This window comes from Danaus plexippus, chromosome 19 (genome assembly GCF_018135715.1).
Source record: "Danaus plexippus chromosome 19, MEX_DaPlex, whole genome shotgun sequence".
NCBI lineage: Eukaryota > Metazoa > Arthropoda > Insecta > Lepidoptera > Nymphalidae > Danaus > Danaus plexippus.
Genome location: NC_083549.1, coordinates 6323254 through 6344444, shown reverse-complemented (window position 1 = coordinate 6344444; position 21191 = coordinate 6323254). Strand labels below are relative to the sequence as shown.

Below are 21191 nucleotides of genomic sequence, written 5' to 3'. Positions count from 1 at the left end.
TTGTACCTACTTAGCATCGCATTACAAAGATATTCAAATTTATTTCTCATTACTTTATAATTTTAATTCTAAAATTTTAATATCATTCCATAATGTGTATAAATCTTTTAATAAATACAACACAATATTTAACGCGTCAGATAATCGTTCTAAAGCCATTGAAAACATTTTTAAATTAAAGAAGTAAAGTTATTGTCCATTATGACGGAATAACTGTTTGATTTCCGGACCACTAAATTGTTATTTTTTTATGAATTAAAGTACCAGTAACCACTTTGTGTATTTAAAATAAAAGTAGCAATTTATTTAGACTAATAATTTATAACTAACATTGAAATTGTATGATAATTAGTTTTGTACATAAAATAAGATGAATAAAAGTAGATTTAGGATATTTTTTGTAAAATATTGTTTTTCATTTAGTTAGCCATTTAAAAGGTAGCTATCACAAGAAAACTGTTATTCAAAACCTGTAACTTCTGTCGAGCATAACCTCACAATGTCATTAATGTGCTGTAGATAGTTTAATATTATAGTATTGTTTGCTTGAGTGATTTTCTCACGAAACCCATCTCTACTTTTGAAAAGACATCAAAACAGAGGTTCTTTATTCAGTATTTATATTTCCTTAATATTTAGGCCAGAAAAGTACGTTTCCTATTTACGTGACGTTTTTGTTATTTATAAAAATTATAACAACGAAAGCTTAAGTAGTAACATGATACATAACATTCTGAAGGACCTTAGAATAGGAAAAATAAAATTCCTGTCATATATTGTTTGAAGCCATAAATTAATATATTTTTTTAAATAATAATACAATATGACACTTCCCCGTAGATAATTAAATAGTGTAAAGCTTTTAGTTTCACTTAATATGTCTGAATAGGAATAAAACCTTAACTATTAAAATTCTAAACTGGCTTGTAATAAAGTAGCATATTTTAGTATTCTCAATCTGATCAAAATTAACACTAAATGTAAGTAATATTTAAAATATTAATATGATTTTAAAAGGCATTGACACAATTATGTTATGGATATAAAACTAAACTTTTAATTATCAGTTGATTCCGGGTTAATTTGCTAAAATGCCCTAACGATTTTTTTCTATATGTCTATTGCAAAGACTTATTAGACTTATCATCCGGGCATTACACTGGTTTAGAGAAGGTGGTATTGTAAAGGGGAAAGGTTAATAACCGTTACACCTTACACACTGTTTAATGTTAAGTAATCAAGGGAATGATTCTTAGACATGAAGCAATAAAAATGTTTACGATAAACTACAATAAGTATAGTAATAAGTTGAAGCGTAATTGAAAAATATGAAATCTTTTTTAATACAATAAAAAATAAGTTTTAATTTCAGTGTTGTAACTATATGTTTTTTTACTTTTCAAACGCCTCTTATAGATAATTTAAATAATATTAAAACTTCTTATACTTGAATAGGATTATATTCGCTCCGAATTATATTCGCTCGTAATACCTACAAAATCATTAGATAAATTATTAGACATAATCATGTATGCATATAAGATATCTTGCAAATCGTCCACAAAGTTTTGATTGCTTTTTGAAAATTTAATAACTAGCATAGTACTCACGAATGCACATAAATATTTCCTTAAAGTATTTGTGTGATAGTGCGAGAATTAATAAAATTCAATAATAACATTTCTATGTAGGAAAATTGTTTTAAAGTACGGTCAAGACAGTGAATTGATTTTTATGAAAGTAGTCGTGGAAAAATTTTGAACTTTAAGTAAGAACAAACTTATACATTTTAGTTGCTTTTTTTAAATATCAAAAATAGTTTAGGTTTTCAGTCAAGACCATGAGATTTAGTAACGAAATACATTGTCAGTAGTAAATTCTTTTTTGGACAAATACGACTGGATGTTTTCGTTTAATACGAGGTAGAAATAATCTTATCTAGATTTTTTCAACATAAGATTCATGTTTATCCTCATGATATTTTAAAATATAATATGTTTAGTTTTTAAACTTTTACATAACCGTTTTATTACATTAGAATGAATCATAAACATTTGTTTTATTAAAACTATGTGTAATGCTATTAACCTCATTCATTTATTTAAAGCATACACTGACAACTCTTTTTGGCGATAAAGCCACCATTTATATATTTAAATATATATTTTAGTAAACAATGGCATATGATTTACATTATGTAATTTTAAGAAAAAGGAATCACTCACATGTATAGACTATGCATAAAAGCTTTTACTTGCAACACTTAGCATTATGTCAAACTAGTATTTATTTTGAATTTAGAAATATTTGTTTACGTTCAGTTTGCTTTGAATTTTAATAATTTAATTTGACTATAGATGGATGATTTACGCGGTCCTACAATACAAATTGTATTACACGTTAAAGAAGGTACTTTAATAATCATCAAGCAAATATGATATACAGCGCTTGGGCTATACGTGTTTAAAAATATATTGAATTCATAAATTATTTTTCGTAGGGCTTGGTTTTGGTTTTCTCAAGTCTCCTTTTATTGTGAGCGGCTCTCTGAATGGTTACATATTGGAAACGGATCCTACTGTGCCAACTCATGCACCGGTTTTTGATGCGGAGTTGGTATGGGAGGCTGACAAGAGGCGATTCAGGAGGTTAATTTATTCTTATCAACAAAATAAAATAAAATTTGTTCATTATTCGTAATGAATTATCGTTTTATATTTCAGTTTGAGAGTACAAAATGTGCCGGTAAAAATAGAAGTATACACAACAAGCACTCAGGGTAAAAAAGATAAAGTTGGTTATTTACTCTTGAGTCTCCTTGGAGCACAACCTTGTCCTACAAACAAGATGGTGGAGGTAGGGTCAATTCAGTATAATTATTACTAATAAAAGAAGATAGAAATCATATTAAATCATTACAGTTTTATTTATTATATGTATATGACAATAATAGCAATAAATTAAAATATATATTTTTATAAAAATTCTTTGAGAGTTATAATCTAAAGTACTTTTTGTTAGTTTGTTTTGAGAAACAATTAAATATATTTATAAAAATTTATTACATTTCAAGGTGAAACATTCCTGGCACAAATTGCTCGGCGTGAAGTCAGAGGGCAAGTGTTGTCATCCGCAACTTCTCATGAGCCTGTCTGTGGAAGACAGAGTTAATACTTTAACACCAGTATGTGAATTTTTATTCAAATTTAATTTTATGGCATGGTAACACTATATTATATGAGTAAAGAAATTGTAACGATTTACAAAAAAATAAAATGAATAAAGAAAATTCAGAAATATTTTAAAATTAATTCCAAAACTGTAACAACATTATACAGTTATTTTACATATTTTTTGACAGAGATTCCATTTTTCAATTTCTTAATATTAAATAAATAAATACTAAGAATATTTAGGAGATAGCTATATTTAAGTATTTCAAAGAAAAATCTATGATTAATTCTAACAGATATTTTTTTTATAATTACAGCGCAATGAGTTGAGAATGTTTCACAGTAACGAAGTGGCTTATCCAACATCGCGGACGAACACGGACACTACTGGCCCTGTGCCATTAACATTAGGTAACAAAGCTATATATTAAATTATATAGCACATTTGTGTGTCACAGCTTAATTTACTACACTATACTTACGATGTAAAAATATCTTTTTATATATATTACTTGGATGTTTGGTAATGTATTTGGTTTCGGAGAACAACCTAAAATATTTATATTTCGTTTGTTCCTCTTAACCGTAGATGAATACCTCAGAGAAAGCAAGAGGACCATATCTCATCCGTATCTCCAACCACAGTTAATCTGTGAAGAGGGTCTCATTCAGATCGGGGATGGGAAGGATCTATTTGTACTGGCCATTGTTATCGGCTCTATAGAGAATTTGGATTCGGTGAGACCTGTGCCATATAAAAATATTGGTCAATTATTTTTTTTTTTGTTGAAATTCATGATCACATTATAGTTCAATAACGTACTGCAATTTAATAATAATTATTGTGTCATTTCAGTTGCTACCTTTGGACTCTATCAACAAGGTGCCAGACTGCTACCTCACCTACACAGTTTTCACTCATACTATCATGACTGATAGGTAATAAACTAATATTATCTATTAAATATATTTTTATAATATAATTTAAAATGTTAACTTGGTTTATGTACAGTCAAGTACAAAAATACATATTTTTATATATATATATATAATATATATATATTTTAGTGTATATATATATATAAACTAATCTTTCTTGATAGGTCAAGGTAATTAACGCTATTACTATTTAATAGAAGTTTGTAATTGAAAATGCTTATAGGTTAAAATTATTTTCTAATTAAATTTACAATAATAGCACAGAGTATGACTAACCAGAGCTTGTCTTCCAGAGTCCGTGCCTCCAGCCCGAGCCGTGTGTCTCTCAATCAGCGGACTTCTCTAAGGGTCCGAGCTTCACTGGCTGTACTATCGAATTTTTGGAAAGACTGTCCACGACTCGTAGCTACACTGTGCACAAATGCACCTATTGGTCAGTCATATATATATATATAGCTAATTTTCGCACTGGACTCCGTCTGCATAAACGTTGATTTGCCTATATATACATATATGGTCTGTTAAAATTAAATACAAAATATAACTCTTATGCATAGCGCACGTCCCGTGGGACACACGGGATTGCAGTGTAACTTATAGCTGATAACTAACTCTGATACAAGCTTAAAATACGGGTTCATTAAAACCCCTTAAATGGTTGTTGTTTAAGGCGCCACCAACATCCACACATCCCCATAAAGTACAAACATCGGCATTTAAAATATTCTACTATATACACTAGCAGGTCCCAGGCTTATTTTGTTTTCCGTCCACTTTGAGGATAAATCATTTGATCCCCTCTCCCTCCATTTTTTTACTTACTGAAGGACCACTGTAACTTATCCTAGCTAAATGAAACTACAAATCCCCCCCAGGTCGCTACCCGACACCCCCGTTATCTTCCTGGGTTCCCTTTTTATCACACTTTGTAAAATTCGTTATACACTGTTGGCAACAAAATTTTAATACTATGCAATAAAAGTCAGCCTTATTTAATTAAAGTTAAAGAGTAAAATACTATGTTTTGAGATGCTTCATGACTTAATGACTACCTTAAAGATAACCAGATATAACCTTATTCCAGGTGTGTGCAGTATGGATGTAGCGAAGCTAGCACCAACAGATGACCTGCAAACTTTCATTGACAATTTCTGTACTAACAATACATTGACGGTACAAGAGCGCTGTTTCTTTGTGAGGACCGATGACGTCATCATTAACAATAGCAAGCGGCCGTACATGGACGTCGAGATGAGCCTGAAATATGTAGGAGTAAGTGCCTCGAAGGTGGGTCCGGATGAATATTAAATCCAACGAGACTAGATAAACTATGTAAATAAAATAACAACAGCACTGTAACTGTATATTTTGAAAACATTAAAAATTACTTAGCGCGGGTAGATTTTTTTTTTGGTATAACATTAAGTTATATATTTTTCAGAAACCTCTCCTCACAGCCAAAAGTGCGACTCAGTTGAAAATAGACAAGGATGTAGCGACGGATATACTAGATTTTAAGAGCGGAAGTTGTACAGATCTAGGTGAAGATATGGGCGGCGCGGCCTACACTAACATGACGCCCAGTAACACGGCGAGGTGAGACAAAAAAAATAATACTGGATGGAGATGTGGAATGGAAACAGGAAGGGGTAGGAAACCATTTCTATGGAGTTTTTAGTGCTTTGTTTAATACAAACTTTATTAACATTACTTAAAAGTCACAATCGACTGCCCGCGTGCGGTCCCTCATTCCCTCTCGCTCCATCTCTTTCTATTCCCCCTCCCCAGGAGCGTTAAACGTTCAACGCAACCTTGTTCGAAGTCACAAGAAGTTTCACTTCAATAATATTACATATATGAGTTGAAATTAATTTATGAGAATATTAAATAACTTCATAATATACAATACAGTTTGTAATTAAAGAAATAAAATTCCCTATAGGTACCGGACCGCGTCAGGGGACGCCGTCTTACAAACAAACGAGATCGCAGACCTTATAAAGAAGATGTACGAATCTTTTACGCTGAGTCAGGAGAAATTGTTGACGCAACTACAGACACACAAGAGTGACGTTCAGGTGCAGTGTGGAGTAGAAGACAAACAGACAGACGTGGACAAGTACGCATTAAGAATTATGCTATACTAAAATTTATGTAATATTTTCGCATGTACTACCCGTTACGTTACGTTACGCGTTACGAGATGTGAATTCTCATCTCGTTTGCCCGTGATCACAGTAACCGAAACGTTGGGAGTGTGTTGTTGAATAATTAAAAACGGGCAGTAAATACGAAAATGTTACTTTCATTTCAATGAGCACTCGCGAAAGTCTTAGATCTGGTTACTGAATATTTACTTATGAACAATGTTTTTCTAGAAAAATATATAAATTGGCGAAAAGCGCCATCTATAGTGTACACTTGACTTTATTCGTCATAAACATATTGTGAATTAATAATACGAAACTAAGTTGTAAATAGCCTTTATGTTATTCTGATTTTTAAACAATGTTACTCAAGTTTCATTAATTTGGTTCCAGTAATTTTTGTACCTATAAACAACAAATGTCCACAGTTAACAAGCCTTATAATAGTATTAGTACGATAGAGGTTACATATATGACGTAATCGGTTCTGAAGATCAATGCAATGGTGTGAGATATAAAAAAAATGAGTATTTTAAAATTCGAACGCACTCTTTATTTTTTTTTTCTAATTGTGTATATATATATATTTTATGAGTTCTATAATATTTTTCGTATGCCATTTGATAAAAGCTTAATATATAAGTTTAACCTTATATGGATTTTTTGTAAAGTGATATACTTTGAACTTTTCGCTGTTAATTTTCTATATTCGGTTACCCTATCGCCAACGTCCATACCACGTTGAATACACCGGTTCTCGTCCGATCAACGAAGTTAAGCAACGTCGGGCGCGGTCAGTACTTGGATGGGTGACCGCCTGGGAACACCGCGTGATGTTGGCTTTTTAGCACTGCATTTTTTTTTTACAATAATTTGTTTTTTAGGGAATGTAATTATTTTAATTATATTTTTTTTTTTCAGCGAACCTGTGAAGTTGGAAAGCAATAAAAGTGATACCCGTAGCAAAAATAATGAAAAAGGTGAAGTCTCTAATATAATTAATAAATATCAGTTACATGTTAGCTTAGAATATTTTTTTATAACGTCATCGCAGCCAATAGCGTTTGTAATGACGTCACTGCCATAATTGTATATCGTACTATCGACTGGTATAATGATTTAGAAGAGCTTTAATAAGTACTCAGTTTCAGACATGATTCACAAAGAACTGACATCACTTGAGAGGGACGAGCTGATGAAGAGGTACGTCGAGGAGTTAGAGGACTGGAAGGAGAGACAGCAACAGCTTTACACCTGTCAGGTACATAGATTATATTACAATACGATAATATTTATATTTGTTGGAGTTTGTATGTGTGCGTGTGTGTGTGAGCTTGCGTACACGTGTGCGTGTGTGTATGTAATTAAGTAATTTACCAATTCTGGTGTATGAATTACGTTCTGAAATCATTTCTATTTTACTTAAAATACATGATCAGCAAACTTATAGGCAGAGAGAGGAGCTTGGACAGTGGAGTGAGCGTTTAACGCGCGTTAGATAGGGGCCCCTTATACCTGGGTCGCAGTTCCCAGGCATTGTTGAAGCTCCTTTCCCTGCACCGCGGACCCGGCACCCGCACGGTGAATGCATGGAATGCTGAGAGGATTTATATGACGCAGCTGAAACGTAAAGAGGAGAATCATCTGTCGCTTTTGTCGTCCGAGTGGTGCAGTCGGCGGGCGGTGTTGGAGGAGAGGCTGTCTCGAGGAGTGGAACAGTGCAGGAGGCTGGCCGAGGACCTCAACGCCGCCACAGAGGACTTCCGCCTGCGAGGATACAGGAACAGCGAGCGGGAGAAGAAGGTTCACACTTTATATAGCATTCAGTATGTACAAGGACAGGAACTGGGAAGGTCTATCACACGTCTGTAATACGCTGAGGGCGAGAGCGGCTGCAATACGCAAAGGTTAATTGTTAAGCAATCTCCGTGAGTGTCTGGATGGGTGACCCTTACCAAATTTTTAACTGTGATGTATCTGGAACTATTTTTTTTTTTAATACGACTAAGTATGATTTTTTTGATCTGTGCTCACTAAATACTCAGCTAATATTTAATTTCTATACCTATTGATGTCGGAGCAAAATTGTATTGTATAGATTTGTATAAATACTTATTACTCATAAACATTCCCAGCTGTTGGATGCAAAGAAAGCGCTGGAGGCTCACTACACCTCGAAGTACCAAGAACTGAGAGAGGCTTCGCAGAAGATGGAAGATGATATGAACCATCGGCTGAAGATGAAGGACATGGAGATAGAGGAGTTACAGCACAGGGTACACGTGCTGGAGAAGCAGAAGGAGGGGATAGAGGTAGAGTAGGGGGGGGGGGTTGGCGAGAGGGGTCTCATAAGTATGATACGATTATTGGGAATGGTCGGTACAATCCCGTGTCAGTGACCGGATGTCTGCTTAAAGTACACTTGCGAGCACACACATCAAGTTACGCAATCAAGTTGGTGCGACGGTTTAGTGGCAACAGACATCGGAGCTTGATATCTGAACATCACGGGTTCGAATCCCGCTAATTTAATTTTTAAGTTATTGTCAAAAGCATAATTTTTTTGTTCCACAATTATTAAATACACACGGCTTACAAAATTATTATTTGTAATTCTTGAGACATTTTATTGATAAAATTTTTCTCTCAACGCTTTCTTTATAAACGAAAGTAATAAATAAGTTTATGCTAAAGAAAATTAATATAACTTCCCAATAAGCCTGAACTATACCGAGGAGGTCTTATGTGTATTCTCTCTTAACTTATTGAGGCTTATCTCATCATATAATCTGTCATTAACAAAGTAATAACTATAAGTTAAATTTTCCATGTATTTCATAATTAAACTAAATTTTTCTTTGATCTTAAAAATCAACTATTTGTATAATAATTCACTTTAATTTCAATATGTTTAAATTTAATTTAGTTATTAACTATTAAATTGAAAATACTATATATATATATATATATATATATATATATATATATATGTGTATATATATATATATTATTATTTGTATAGTTACTTCAATTTATTTAATAAATGCTTTAGTATGAGAAATGAGAAAGAAATGCAGTAGTATTAAAAAAAATTTTTTTTTGATATATTTGCAGAACAATCTCAAGAATGCTGAAAGAGACGCCGAGAGTAAATACTCAGGCTTGACGAAGGACCAAACGGCGAGCTTAATACAGGAACTGGTAGGATACGTTCATAACAAACATACACGGATAGTACTCTGAAGTGATGTTAGCGGACAGATTATAATAAAACTTTTGTGTTTTATAGTTCATGTACAGACAAGGTATTTAAATTACTACACAGTATGATATAAGTACAGCATATCCTTAGACTTTATAAGGCACAGATCACAAGTTGTAATCTTGTTTGCACCAAAACTGCTTATCTTCTAGCATTAAGTTATTAATTATAACCCTGAGAATGTCTCTCATTTAATAGTCTATGAGTATCCAAATATTGTACGTAGAATTTACAATAATTTTTCTCAAATAGTCTTGTTTAATCTACCTTATAAAAAAAACATTCCGTAGTTGCAAAGACCGTTCAGTAATTGGAAATTTTTTAAACATGGCTATATTTAAATAAATACATGTCCTTTCAGTTTTTGACTTACCATCAGACAGACGTACAAACTATATGATAGCATATATTTTAAATCCCCAGCGCCATCTAGAAGAGAAATTAGACAGCGCTGTACAATCAAAGTGCTTCTTCAAAGAACAGTGGGGTCGGGCTGTGAGGGAGTTACACACCATCAAGATAAATACAAGAAGACAGATGTTACACACGCTGAGGGACGAGAGGAGGCGGTTGGGAGAAAGGTAACTTATATGAAGATAGAAAAGATAACAAAAGATTGTACACAGATATATACAGGTTGAATAGTAGTATGAAAATATAAAGAACACATTGTGTGGGCTAAAATACTTAGTAATTATTTTATTGCAAGGCCTTTTATTGAAAACACAAAACATAATTATCTTATAGTTGTTTGAGAGGCACTCGGTTACCCGGCTACGTTGGTTTTGTGTGGACTCAACTGATTGATATCAAATTTATTCTTCATAAATGCATTGTATTGCAGAAAACAAAGTTTTAAAAACAAAATAACATGTATATTGTATATCCATTGGCAGAAAATTCTCTATTCAGAGTCCATACTATTATACTAAATAAAAAAAGATACATTGCTTACAATTTTGTACTTATTTATCTTACTCACAGTTATTATTAAAATCATTATATATTGTGTATTTTAATTATGATTTATATTGTAATCATTTTTAATAAAAATTTCAGTCTAGAACCTATTGAAGACCAAGAGACGGTGCAAACTCAAAGCCCCTTGGACATTAACAGACTAAAAGATGATTTCTACGCAGATATTTTAGCGAACACACCGGCGCTTGAATCACATTCCATTATGAGTAAGATATATTTATAAAGTACACCAAATAATATATATTTTTGTTTATAGTCATATAATTTCAGGTCAGGACGGTTTGGAGATATTCGACGAATTAAAGTGAGTATATGTTTGTATGAAAACTTTTAACTTATATATATATATATATATATTTCTTAAAGAGTATATATATATATAATATTATAACTCTTTTAGAAATCTACCCAAAAACAATACAAGTGACAAACTCGGTGCGTTGATATCTGAGCGAGATGAGCTCATACAACAGACGTCTCCAGATGAAGAACGTCTGAAACAACTCAACAGCGAGATAAGAAGCATGCTTGTTAATTGCACTACTTGAGATGTCGCCAGTGATCGAATGATATATGAAATAGTTAATAAAATTTGTTAATATTCTATTTACTTGCTCTTATTTTATTTCTCGTACACCCAAGTGACCTATAGCAGTACCCTCGAACGTAACGAATAATATTTACATCGATTTATGTAAAACAGTTAAAAGGATATAATATAACGTTTGGAGTTTTCTTTTTATGAAGTTAGGCATTAACTAATTTAATAGAGCCTTTCGTTTTTATATAATTAAAAATCATTCCATGTTCACATTAAAGACCTTTATATCAAAACGAGATGATTCGGAAACTATTAAAATTTAATTCTTATCGAAAAGTATTAATCTACAACAAAGCGACGATAAAAAAAGCAAATAATTTTAAAGTGGTGTGTGTGTGTGTGTGTGTGTGTGTGTGTGTCTGGTGTGTTTGAGTTATAAAAAAAAAACAAATAACGATTTCTCTTTTTTATAATGTATATTATAACAAAATTTTTATGTCAAAGGTTTTTTAATTTTTCTCAATTTGTTGCACAGATAAACCAAAAATAAAACGTGAAATTGACATTTGACGTAATGACGTATTCTGCGTATTCTGTTAAAACAATTTTTCGATTAATGACGAAAATTATATTATTCTTGTGAATGTGAAGTAAATGCGTTTCTCTCCTATCTCGCGAGTGAATGATATTGATATTTGATTATTAATAAAAGAGTGCATGTTGAAGTTGTAGAATTACTTTTCGTAAATCTTTACATGATCATTTGTTTAAAAAACAATGGCTAAAACCAAGGTTACGGGAGCGACTAGCAGACTTAAACAAGATTACCTGAGATTAAAGAATGATCCAGTACCATATGTGACGGCTGAACCTGTGCCGTCCAATATTCTAGAATGGCATTACGTAGTGAAAGGTCCTGAAAAAAGTCCCTATGAAGGGGGATACTATCACGGAAAAATCATATTTCCAAGAGAATTTCCCTTCAAGCCACCCTCTATTTATATGATAACCCCCAACGGTCGGTTTAAAACCAATACTAAATTGTGCCTTAGTATTACTGATTTCCATCCTGACACCTGGAACCCAGCCTGGTCCATTTCGACAATACTGACTGGACTCCTTAGTTTTATGTTAGAAAAAACACCAACCTTGGGCTCCATAGAAACATCGGAATATCAGAAACGCTGTTTAGCAGCGGATTCTCTTGAAATTAATCTCAAAAATAAAATGTTCTGTGAGCTATTTCCGGAATACGTGGAGGAGATTGAAAAATTACTTAAAGAGAGACAGGAAGCCCTTCTCCAATCAGAGAACTCTAGCAGTGGCAGTGATGGTGAAGTGATGTCCGATCAGCAATCCAACATGTATTACATCATGACAAATCTGTTTGTGCTTGTCGGTTTCATTTTCCTCGCTTACATGGTCAAATATGTACTGGTATCAATATCAAATGACTAGACAACATTGTGTTATAATGTAAATAATGTAATTTACTATGTACATAATATATTATACTGTTAGAGATATATAACGACCGATGCTTTCAGTGCTCGCGTCACGGTTCATGTGATAGACTGCCTGAAGCTACTATTGTTTAATGAAAATTGGCAACAAGTAATCATAGGAAACATTATATTATTATTTATAAATGCTGCATTTGTTCTTAAATCTCATAATGTCATTCTTCTATCACTATGATAACTGTCCACACAATATTTAGATGTGAAATGAAGCAATACACTCACTTGTTCACTATGGTTACTATGTTATGATTGTAGTTCAGCCTTAATGCTTAGAAAATGTTTTTTACTTTATTGTTAGATAAAAAGCTGTAATAACATTAGTAGCATCGCCTGTAGGATTGTGACGACTGACAAATTTCAGTGTCTAATTCCAGTATTCCAAAATACGACTATTAATTTAATTTTTATTTAAGAATCTGTGATGGAAACTGTCTTGAATAGCTGCTGTTAGTATTTTAATTGTATTCCATTTATTATTCTCATATTATCTTCTAACTATTTATAAGATGTGTATCTAAACATTTTAAATTTTGTTTCCCATTTGTTCTTCATTATGGAAACTTTTTTTTATGTAAACTTCCCTACAACTTAGACACTTGATTGTGTATCGCTGCAATAGTTTCGCAAATTTAATCTTATTACAATGGAAATGAGCGGTTTTGATTAAAACAGTTCTCGGATATTCTGACATGTGATTAATAGAAGTGGGTTCACTCTCACATATTTATTAGAGCGCTAGAAACTTTTCTACAAATCCTTTAAGTTTTTGTATGTGTTAGTAAATTCGAATATATTTGTTAATGAATAAAATAAACAATTTTATTTACATAGTGATTTTATTTCATACTAATTGTATATACAGTTTATCATGTTTGCAAAATTTTACCTGGAGTCAATTAAAACAATCTCACACGGCCGTCGATGTCAAGGAAATAACGAACCTTTAAAATACAGTACTTCCGTCTAAAACAACATACAAGACATAATTATTTAATTCTGCTTTTAATTTTTTCTATGTTATAATCAATTCGGTAAAAATAACTATAATGATATTGTACTCTAACACATCTGTAAGATATATAAATTATAACTTGCCTGTGTAATAAAAGAAATGCCGCTAAGCAAAGCAGACTGGCAGGACTAACCGAATATGGCTACTGCCCTTAATGAATCATAATACAAAAGTATTAATAAAAAAACCTATTGAGTAAAAAGTTTTAGACTTACAAAATAAATCATTACAGTATGAGACCTACAATATATTATAAATTAATATTTTTCTTATATAACATCATGTTGCAGAACGCTTTTATTATCAGACCTTATTTTCCTCGTCCTCCTCGTCCCAGTCGCTGACTAAACTCTTAATGTTCTCGTCTTTGATATTTTCTATGACTCTGTCTTCACTAACTTTCTCTGGCACATGTTCGGGGGACTTTGTATCTGTGTTACCATCAGCTCCGACAGCCTCAGTGTTTTCATTCTCTGGTGAGTCATTATCGTCCCACTCGTTCAGTAAAGACGTTATCTTCACCTGTGGTGTATCGACGGCATCTTTAGCTTTCTCTTCGACAACTGTAATGGTGTTTTCATATGAGGAGATGGTGCTCTCGTCTATGATGGAACTGACGTCACCAGAAATTTGTTTGTCAACTTCTTGCTGGATATTTTCAATGGATTCCTCAATTTCGACGACTTTTTTTTGTTCGTCTTCTGCTGTGTTCGTAACGTTTGGAACGTCATCGTTACTTGCTTGTGGAGAGTTTTCTGATTCATCCTCGGACCATTCGGATGTTAGACTTTCTATTACGACTTTCTTCAAATCATTAGAATCGTTGTTAGATTTTGGATTTTTCGATGATAATTCATGCACATTTATCGTGTTTGGACTGACTCCAATGTCTTTAGCTATATTTTCGATAGTTTCATCGACTTCCATTTCTTCAGCTGGTCCGTTTGAATCCTTAACTTCTTCTTCTATAAATTTTTCCGCTACTGGAATTGTTGAACTAATTTCTTCTTGGACATTTGATTCTAAAGGGATTTCTGAAGTATCAACAACATCTGTGCCCACAGCATTGTCTTCATTTGATGGTTTTGTAGACATTTCTATGGTATTGTTATGTGTATCTGTTGAACCAGAATAGTTTTCTGCTTCAATACTTGTTGTAGTTGGTTCTTCTACAGTACCTGTCGTTGATAAATTATTATTATCAACTGATGGTTCCACAGGAGCTATAACTTTTGATGGTTCAATTGCCGTTGTACTTGAATCTTGGATATCCAGAGTAGTTGTCGAATCTGTTGCAGGCTCAACATCCTTTGTACCTAATTCTTCTACAACAGTTGTTTGCTCTGATATTGTTGATGTTAAGTCTGTGGCAGTCCCTGTTGTATTTATTGTGGATACTGTTATAGTCGAATCCACAGTAATTGGTTCCATTATAGTTGTAGAATCCAGTGTGACTATTTTATTATCTTGATCCAATGTGGCTGCTGGCAATAATGTGGCTATATTGGTGTTTGGATCTATGGTCGCTATACTAGTAGCGGGAACTATTGTCGCCACGTTTGTTGTTGGATCAAGTGTGGCTATCGTACTTGTCTGAACCAAAGTGGCTAAATTAGTTGTAGGATCTAATGTTGTTATCGTTGATGATGGAACCAAGGTGGCTATGTTAGTTGTTGGATCTAATGTAGCGATATTGGAAGTGGGGATTAAAGTAGCTAAGTTAGTTATGGGATCCAAAGTCGCAATGGTTGTCGTTGGATTTATATTTGCAGAGGTCGTAGAGGGATCTAGTGAGGTGATTATAGTTCTCTGAGCTAGTGATGGAATAGCGTTCGTTGGGTTGATTGAAGCAAGTATCGTCGCTGGAACCATTACAGGCGGGACTGGGGCGAGTTGTCCGTGTTCCGATATAGATACTGAGGAAGCGTATGTAGCGTTGCAGTCAGTTTGTATGATGTTTGTTGTGATTTCATTCTGATTATACTGGTTATTAATAGTATGCTGACTTATATTATTGTCACTTTGCTGTTGTATGGTAATCACACCAGCAGGTTGTTCTATTCCTTGTACATTTATCGAACTTATAATATTAGATTGGTTAAAATTACCGACATTAGTTGCATTAACCATATCCTTGTAGCCTAAAACTGTTTCAGATGATGTTAAATGGACCTCAGGCAGACTGTTCATTTCAGATGTTGTGATGTTTTCTACGTGAGCTATGGGCAATGAGCCAGCCATAGTCATAGTTTGTATTTCAGAAGCAGTACTCATAGTTATCGTATTGGCAGGTATATTATTTTGCCAGGCATTTTGTACTGAAGCGTGTGCACTTATAACTGGTGTGCTGGTTGTTACAGTTTCATAGTTCTGTGTGAGTATTGCTGATGATTGAACGAATTGTGGATTGATCGCTTGAGTTGTTATGATTTGGTACTGTTGTTTCTGGTCCTCTATCGGATGGCTGTATACGACCACTATATTTGGATTTTCTGAAGACACTGGTTCGGGGACGTTCATAGAGAAGTCGTCTTGAATGATCATCATGCTGTTGGACTGTGCGTTACTTAAATCTATTGTCCTATTTTCCAACGCGTGATCGTTCGTTGCTAACATCGCGAGTGTTTTTCCATCGTCTCTGTCCTCGTACAGAACAGACTGGTGCGACGCCATTAAAGCTTTGTATTCGTCTTCGTTAGACACAACTATTTGTACGGGTTGATTTGTTTTGTTAGATTTCTTTACGAACATTTTAGCTTCGAAGCTATTGCCATGAATATTCTGATATTCCATTGAAGTTGTTGGGAGCACTGTTTGCATATTTTCTTCAGCATCAGTCTCGATGTTGCTCGGCATAATAAATTCTCCCATATATTTCTCCTTTTTAGGTATGAGTTGATAATCTCTTACTATATATTCTTTGTTGTCTATCAGTACAATTTCATCGTTGCTTAGACTGTTAGGGGAACTGGTCTCCTGTAAAAATTCATTTTTCTTTATAGGAGATCTGTGAACCGGTTTACTTTTAAGTTGAGTTTTATTTGCATTAATATTTTGAACTGTTGAACCGTAGTTGGAATTTAATATCTTGTGTTTCGGCAATACAACACGTTGCTTCTTGGATACCACTCTAATGTTTCCGTCCGGATGTCTTTCTATTTCATACTGTATGTTATTCTCTTCGTATGTATTTTCGTAACCGACTGGCACTTCTAGTTTTATAATATTTGTGTGATCTGATTTTCTTTGTTTGCTCACAATCTTCTCTTCCTCTTGTTGTTCTTCTTCGGAGTCATCTACTATGCCGTCGTTTTTAGCAGCCTCCTTGTGATTGGTTTTCAAATGAGCATACAGATTACTCTCTCGCAAAAACACTTTGAGACAATAAATGCATTTCAAATTAGTTTTCCTCTCGGCGCTATATTTGTGACCAGTCTTTTGTATGTGTATTAATATCTGATTGGACGAGTTGAAATTGGCAGCACATACATTGCATCTAAATTGCTTTAGCTCGGTGTGCGTCATTTTATGTTTAACTAATAGTGCCTCATTGAGAGCTATGTAGTTGCATACATTGCATCTGGGGAAGTGATAATTTGATGGTGGTTCAACACCATGTTTGGTAAGCAAGTGATGCAATAAGTAGTTTCTCTTCAAAGACTTTTGTCCACAATATTCACATATAGTTGGCACAGGTTTCTCATTGTGGACTTCCACAAGATGTTTACGGAAATTATAATATGATGTGAAATGTAAAGCTCTCCCCGGTGTGCCACAAATCAAGCAAATCCATGGGCCTTTCACATTTTCAACCCCCAAAGCTATGAGTTGAGCTGCTTGTTTTGAATCAATAACATCAGTTTCATAAGTAAAATCGGGCATGTCAGCTTTTAATTTAACCTCCTTATCTTCATTCAGTACATTGGACTGTGATTTTTTACTTTTATTAGGAGTGTTTAGTATTTTCAATTTAATGTTTTTATTACTCTTAACCAGATGGGGATATTTTTTTAATACTTCACTAATAATCTTAGCGTGGTCTAAATTGTTGACCTCTTTATTCTTAGCTTCAATAGTAACTTTGGGTCCGTCGCTATCAAGAATCTGGTCAAACAATTTACTGCTGTCTTTAGTGATATCCTTATTTGAAGGTGTAGATGTGAATATATCATTTTCTTCAATACTATCATTCATATCATCTTCAAATATATTACTGTTGGATATTTTCTTACATTCCACGAGATCTGATGATGAACTTCTTATAAACCTACTTGAACCCGATGACCCTTCTTCAAATAAATTAATTTTCTTCGAGCCATACTGTTTTACCGTCTCGGGGTGTACCATTAACGGCTTGGATGTGTAGGAAATGTTAGTAAAAGAATTATCAAATATATTGTCTTCATCCAGCTCTTCTGGTAATTCATATCTAGTGGGACGAGGTTCCTTAGCTGCCTTACTATTCTTTTCAGAGAACACTGGGAACTGTGAGGTTGATGACCCTGATTGATTTGAATCACTTTTTAGAAGGGATTCAGTTACATTAGAAGTATTGGGTTTTTTAGATTTAACTGTGTTTGAAGTTTCAAATGCTGTTGAATAATTACGTTTAATAGTACTATTGAAACTCGATGATGGAGTCGCTGGCAAATTTAATATCTTGGATACATCCGTCTTTGTGTACTTTTTGCCGTAATGCTGAACTAAAGAGGGTTTGGTAACACGGTGACCGTCAAGAAGTTTTGTAAGTACAGGCATATTCATAATCAGGGATGTTTGGTATAGTTTTTCTAATAGCTCCACTCTGAACTCAAGTTGACCGGTGTACATGAAGTTAATTATTGGCACAACAACGTCGGCTTGTAAGTCATCCGGCATAACCAAACAATCCTCGTACATTTCGCACGTACGCTCCAAGAGTTCGAAATATTCAGTACAGGCGTTCAGAACTAACCTGTGAACTTTAAGCTGGGCATTATCTTGGAATTGGAGGGTTAAATCACAATAATCTGTGCGGTTGAAGAAATGCTTTAGCCGCTGCAGGAAATAAATTCCCCAGTTGTCCACTTTCACTTGCTTCACGGATTCCGACATTGTGATTTTTTCAAATTAACTCATTGCAATTGTAATTCAGCTGAAATAGATAGATACAATTTAAATATTTTCTTGAATTTATATGTGTATATTGTACTGTAAATAAAATCGATCGTCCCTGTTGTTTAAGATGCGTGGTACGTCAGCGAGCATAGTATCAAGAGACTCGATTATTTTTATTATTTACTTTAATTTATTACTTAAATTTTGCGCCATGTATAATAACGTTTATTTCACAAACTTACCAATAAAAATACACTAAGATTTTAGTAACTTGCTCACATCACGAACACAAAATTGCTGCACTCAATTTGTTTCAAGTTGACAGTACGTACGTAAGATGGCGGTGTACATTTACTGACTGTTAATAGCTAAAACGACGCTTTCATGATGACGTCTGAAGTCAAATGCACTGCTAATTATTTTTATATTATCAGTTTCTTCTTGAAATAATTAGAGAATATAAACAAGACAATTAGTTAACTAATAATACAAACTGAAATATACATAATAACTGATGTAAGCACTAAAGATTATCTAAAATTCAAATCAATAGTAAGTGTCGCCATCTTCTTCGCGTTATAAAACTATTGTTTACATCTTTCTAATTTAGTTCTTTATGGTGGTATTGTTTGTGATGTTATTGAAAGTGGTATTTTGTTGTTAAAAATATTATTCTGTCTATCCCACTCAATAGATGGCTCTGTTTTTGATAAAATTAACACAATAATATATTTTAACAATTTTTCCATAAATAAATACGTTTCTTTGATTTTATTGTAATGGTTACTATGATTTTTATTCAGTTTCGGAATTAAAAATAAACAACAAGACCTTGCAGAGTCTAAGCCCTAAAGTGTAGTGTTACTCACTGTGTCTACTTCATTATTTTTACCTTGCCTCAGCGACGGCATTATCGCATTTTAACTTAATAAATTGTATTTATTTATTCTGTTACACGGATTAGACATTTGCACTTCAGCTAGAATAAAGAGCATTCCTTGAAAAAAACTATTAATGAAAAAAAACATTTTGGAGGGAAATTTATTTATGACCTTCATACACATGGATGGAATTTGGAAATATTTTTCTTCTTGAACAGTTGAATAGATTCTTATGTTAAGACAGTTAAAAATGTTAAAATTTAAATTAAATTTTATTTAAACAATAAACCTTTTGAAAATTGTATGAGATTTTTTGTTAGATGATTTTGAAATGTTTTGTAATGCTTGTAATTTCCAACCGTTTTTATACTTTTTAGTCTGTTACTTAATTTAAATCATATTAAGGTTGAAAGAAGGATTTAGAGGTGATAGCTTGCTTCAAGAAAATATTTATTCAGATGATTTTCATTATCATTCATTTTTTTTTCTATAATGCATAAAAATTAAAGAGCCCTTATTATAAAAGAACTTCATAAGCCGTTTTCTTTTTTATATTCTATAAAAGAACAGCTTTTTTTTTAAACTTTTTTTTCAGTTATTAATACAATTAATGAAATTTTATCAATTATTTTTATAGTATTAAATACGAAACGAATGAATGTAGGAATTTTTTTTTGTTTGGTGTTCTATTGTTCTTTAAGTCCAATTTGGAAATTTTAAATTATTCAATTTATTCAGTAAGTTGCACTGGAACTGACTACGTGTTTTGTTTTTCATTTCATGATGACAATAAAAGAGACACCGAAGATTGTTTAATCACAAACCATTGCCTGCCAAATAAAAAAAAATACTTCAATCTCTGTTTTTAATACAAATGTATATTTTAAATATACACAACATTTATATTTGTTAATATAATAAGTAGATTTTGCTTTGATATAACTCATGTTGTAGGATTTGAACCTTCGCCTGAATGAAATGAACGATTGAAATTATCAGAATGTGCGTTCTATTTGTATCTGCTTACAAATAATTAATATCTAGGTAAAGCAAGCTTACATCAAGATAACATCATCACTTCAAGTATGAAGCTCGGTAGGGCTTAATAGTTTCTATAGTATTAACGTAGGTTTTTCAGTAAGAAACGGGGAACGTTACGTTTCTACGTGCAAGCATAGCAATAGCAAAGAAAAAACAGTTCTGTCACATCAAATGCCAAAAAATGTGCTATTATTTACATGGTTCAATTTTCTTACATTTACAAACACCAGATACCGTAATAAATTTTCAATAACAATCTGACAAGAACTCGGTCAAATAAAAAAAAAGTTATTTAAATCGATGCTTAAACAAAGAGGTTATTTATGTCTAAGAGTAGAATTAAAAACTTTCTTCCAAGTCCGTTGGCATCGTGACCAGCAATGGCGTCGACATTATAAGTAGGTTCCTTTTTTAAGCGGCAGAGGATCACTTTACTCCATTTTTAATAGTATATTTTCATGTTAAAATACATGTATAATTTAAATTAGCGTAAAGTGTGTTCATTTTTTTGGATATAAGCGCGTAAAATTTTTGTATAATTTAGAAAGGCGACCATAATATTTGAAATATTTTTGCTCAGTCTACGTAATTAGC

The 21191-nt window shown here is 32.8% G+C and overlaps 3 protein-coding genes and 1 non-coding gene across 5 annotated transcripts; 3 read left to right on the top strand and 1 right to left on the bottom strand.

The window, feature by feature from the left end:
* Positions 1-2270: 2270 nt before the first annotated feature.
* Positions 2271-11112, top strand: LOC116768223 (uncharacterized). 2 transcript variants are annotated; one of them, XM_061523615.1, is made up of 20 exons: positions 2271-2409; positions 2501-2648; positions 2724-2856; positions 3074-3184; positions 3491-3584; positions 3763-3911; positions 4030-4112; positions 4406-4545; positions 5197-5399; positions 5554-5708; positions 6055-6231; positions 7181-7239; positions 7411-7520; positions 7880-8062; positions 8395-8571; positions 9374-9460; positions 9945-10102; positions 10581-10708; positions 10773-10806; positions 10903-11112. In XM_061523615.1, the coding sequence occupies exons 1-20, from the start codon at positions 2358-2360 to the stop codon at positions 11048-11050; spliced, it is 2529 nt and encodes an 842-aa protein (XP_061379599.1). In that variant the 5' UTR covers positions 2271-2357; the 3' UTR covers positions 11051-11112. The 2 variants fall into 2 exon arrangements, with proteins under 2 accessions (XP_061379599.1, XP_061379598.1); XM_061523614.1 differs by having other exon boundaries at positions 7405-7520.
* Positions 6983-7101, top strand: LOC116768272 (5S ribosomal RNA). The gene has a single exon (XR_004353367.2). It is a non-coding gene; the product is annotated as a 5S ribosomal RNA (ribosomal RNA).
* A 494-nt stretch (positions 11113-11606) lies between the features above and the next one.
* On the top strand, positions 11607-13392 carry LOC116768168 (ubiquitin-conjugating enzyme E2 J2). Its single transcript, XM_032658831.2, has one exon. It carries the CDS (start codon positions 11821-11823, stop codon positions 12499-12501), a length of 681 nt encoding a protein of 226 aa, XP_032514722.1. The 5' UTR covers positions 11607-11820; the 3' UTR covers positions 12502-13392.
* LOC116768167 (uncharacterized) lies at positions 13384-19059 on the bottom strand. Its single transcript, XM_032658829.2, has 2 exons — positions 18918-19059; positions 13384-18712 (listed from the first exon to the last, which is right to left on the bottom strand). Exon 2 carries the CDS (start codon positions 18670-18672, stop codon positions 13882-13884), a length of 4791 nt encoding a protein of 1596 aa, XP_032514720.2. The 5' UTR covers positions 18673-18712; positions 18918-19059; the 3' UTR covers positions 13384-13881.
* Between the last annotated feature and the right edge of the window lie 2132 nt (positions 19060-21191).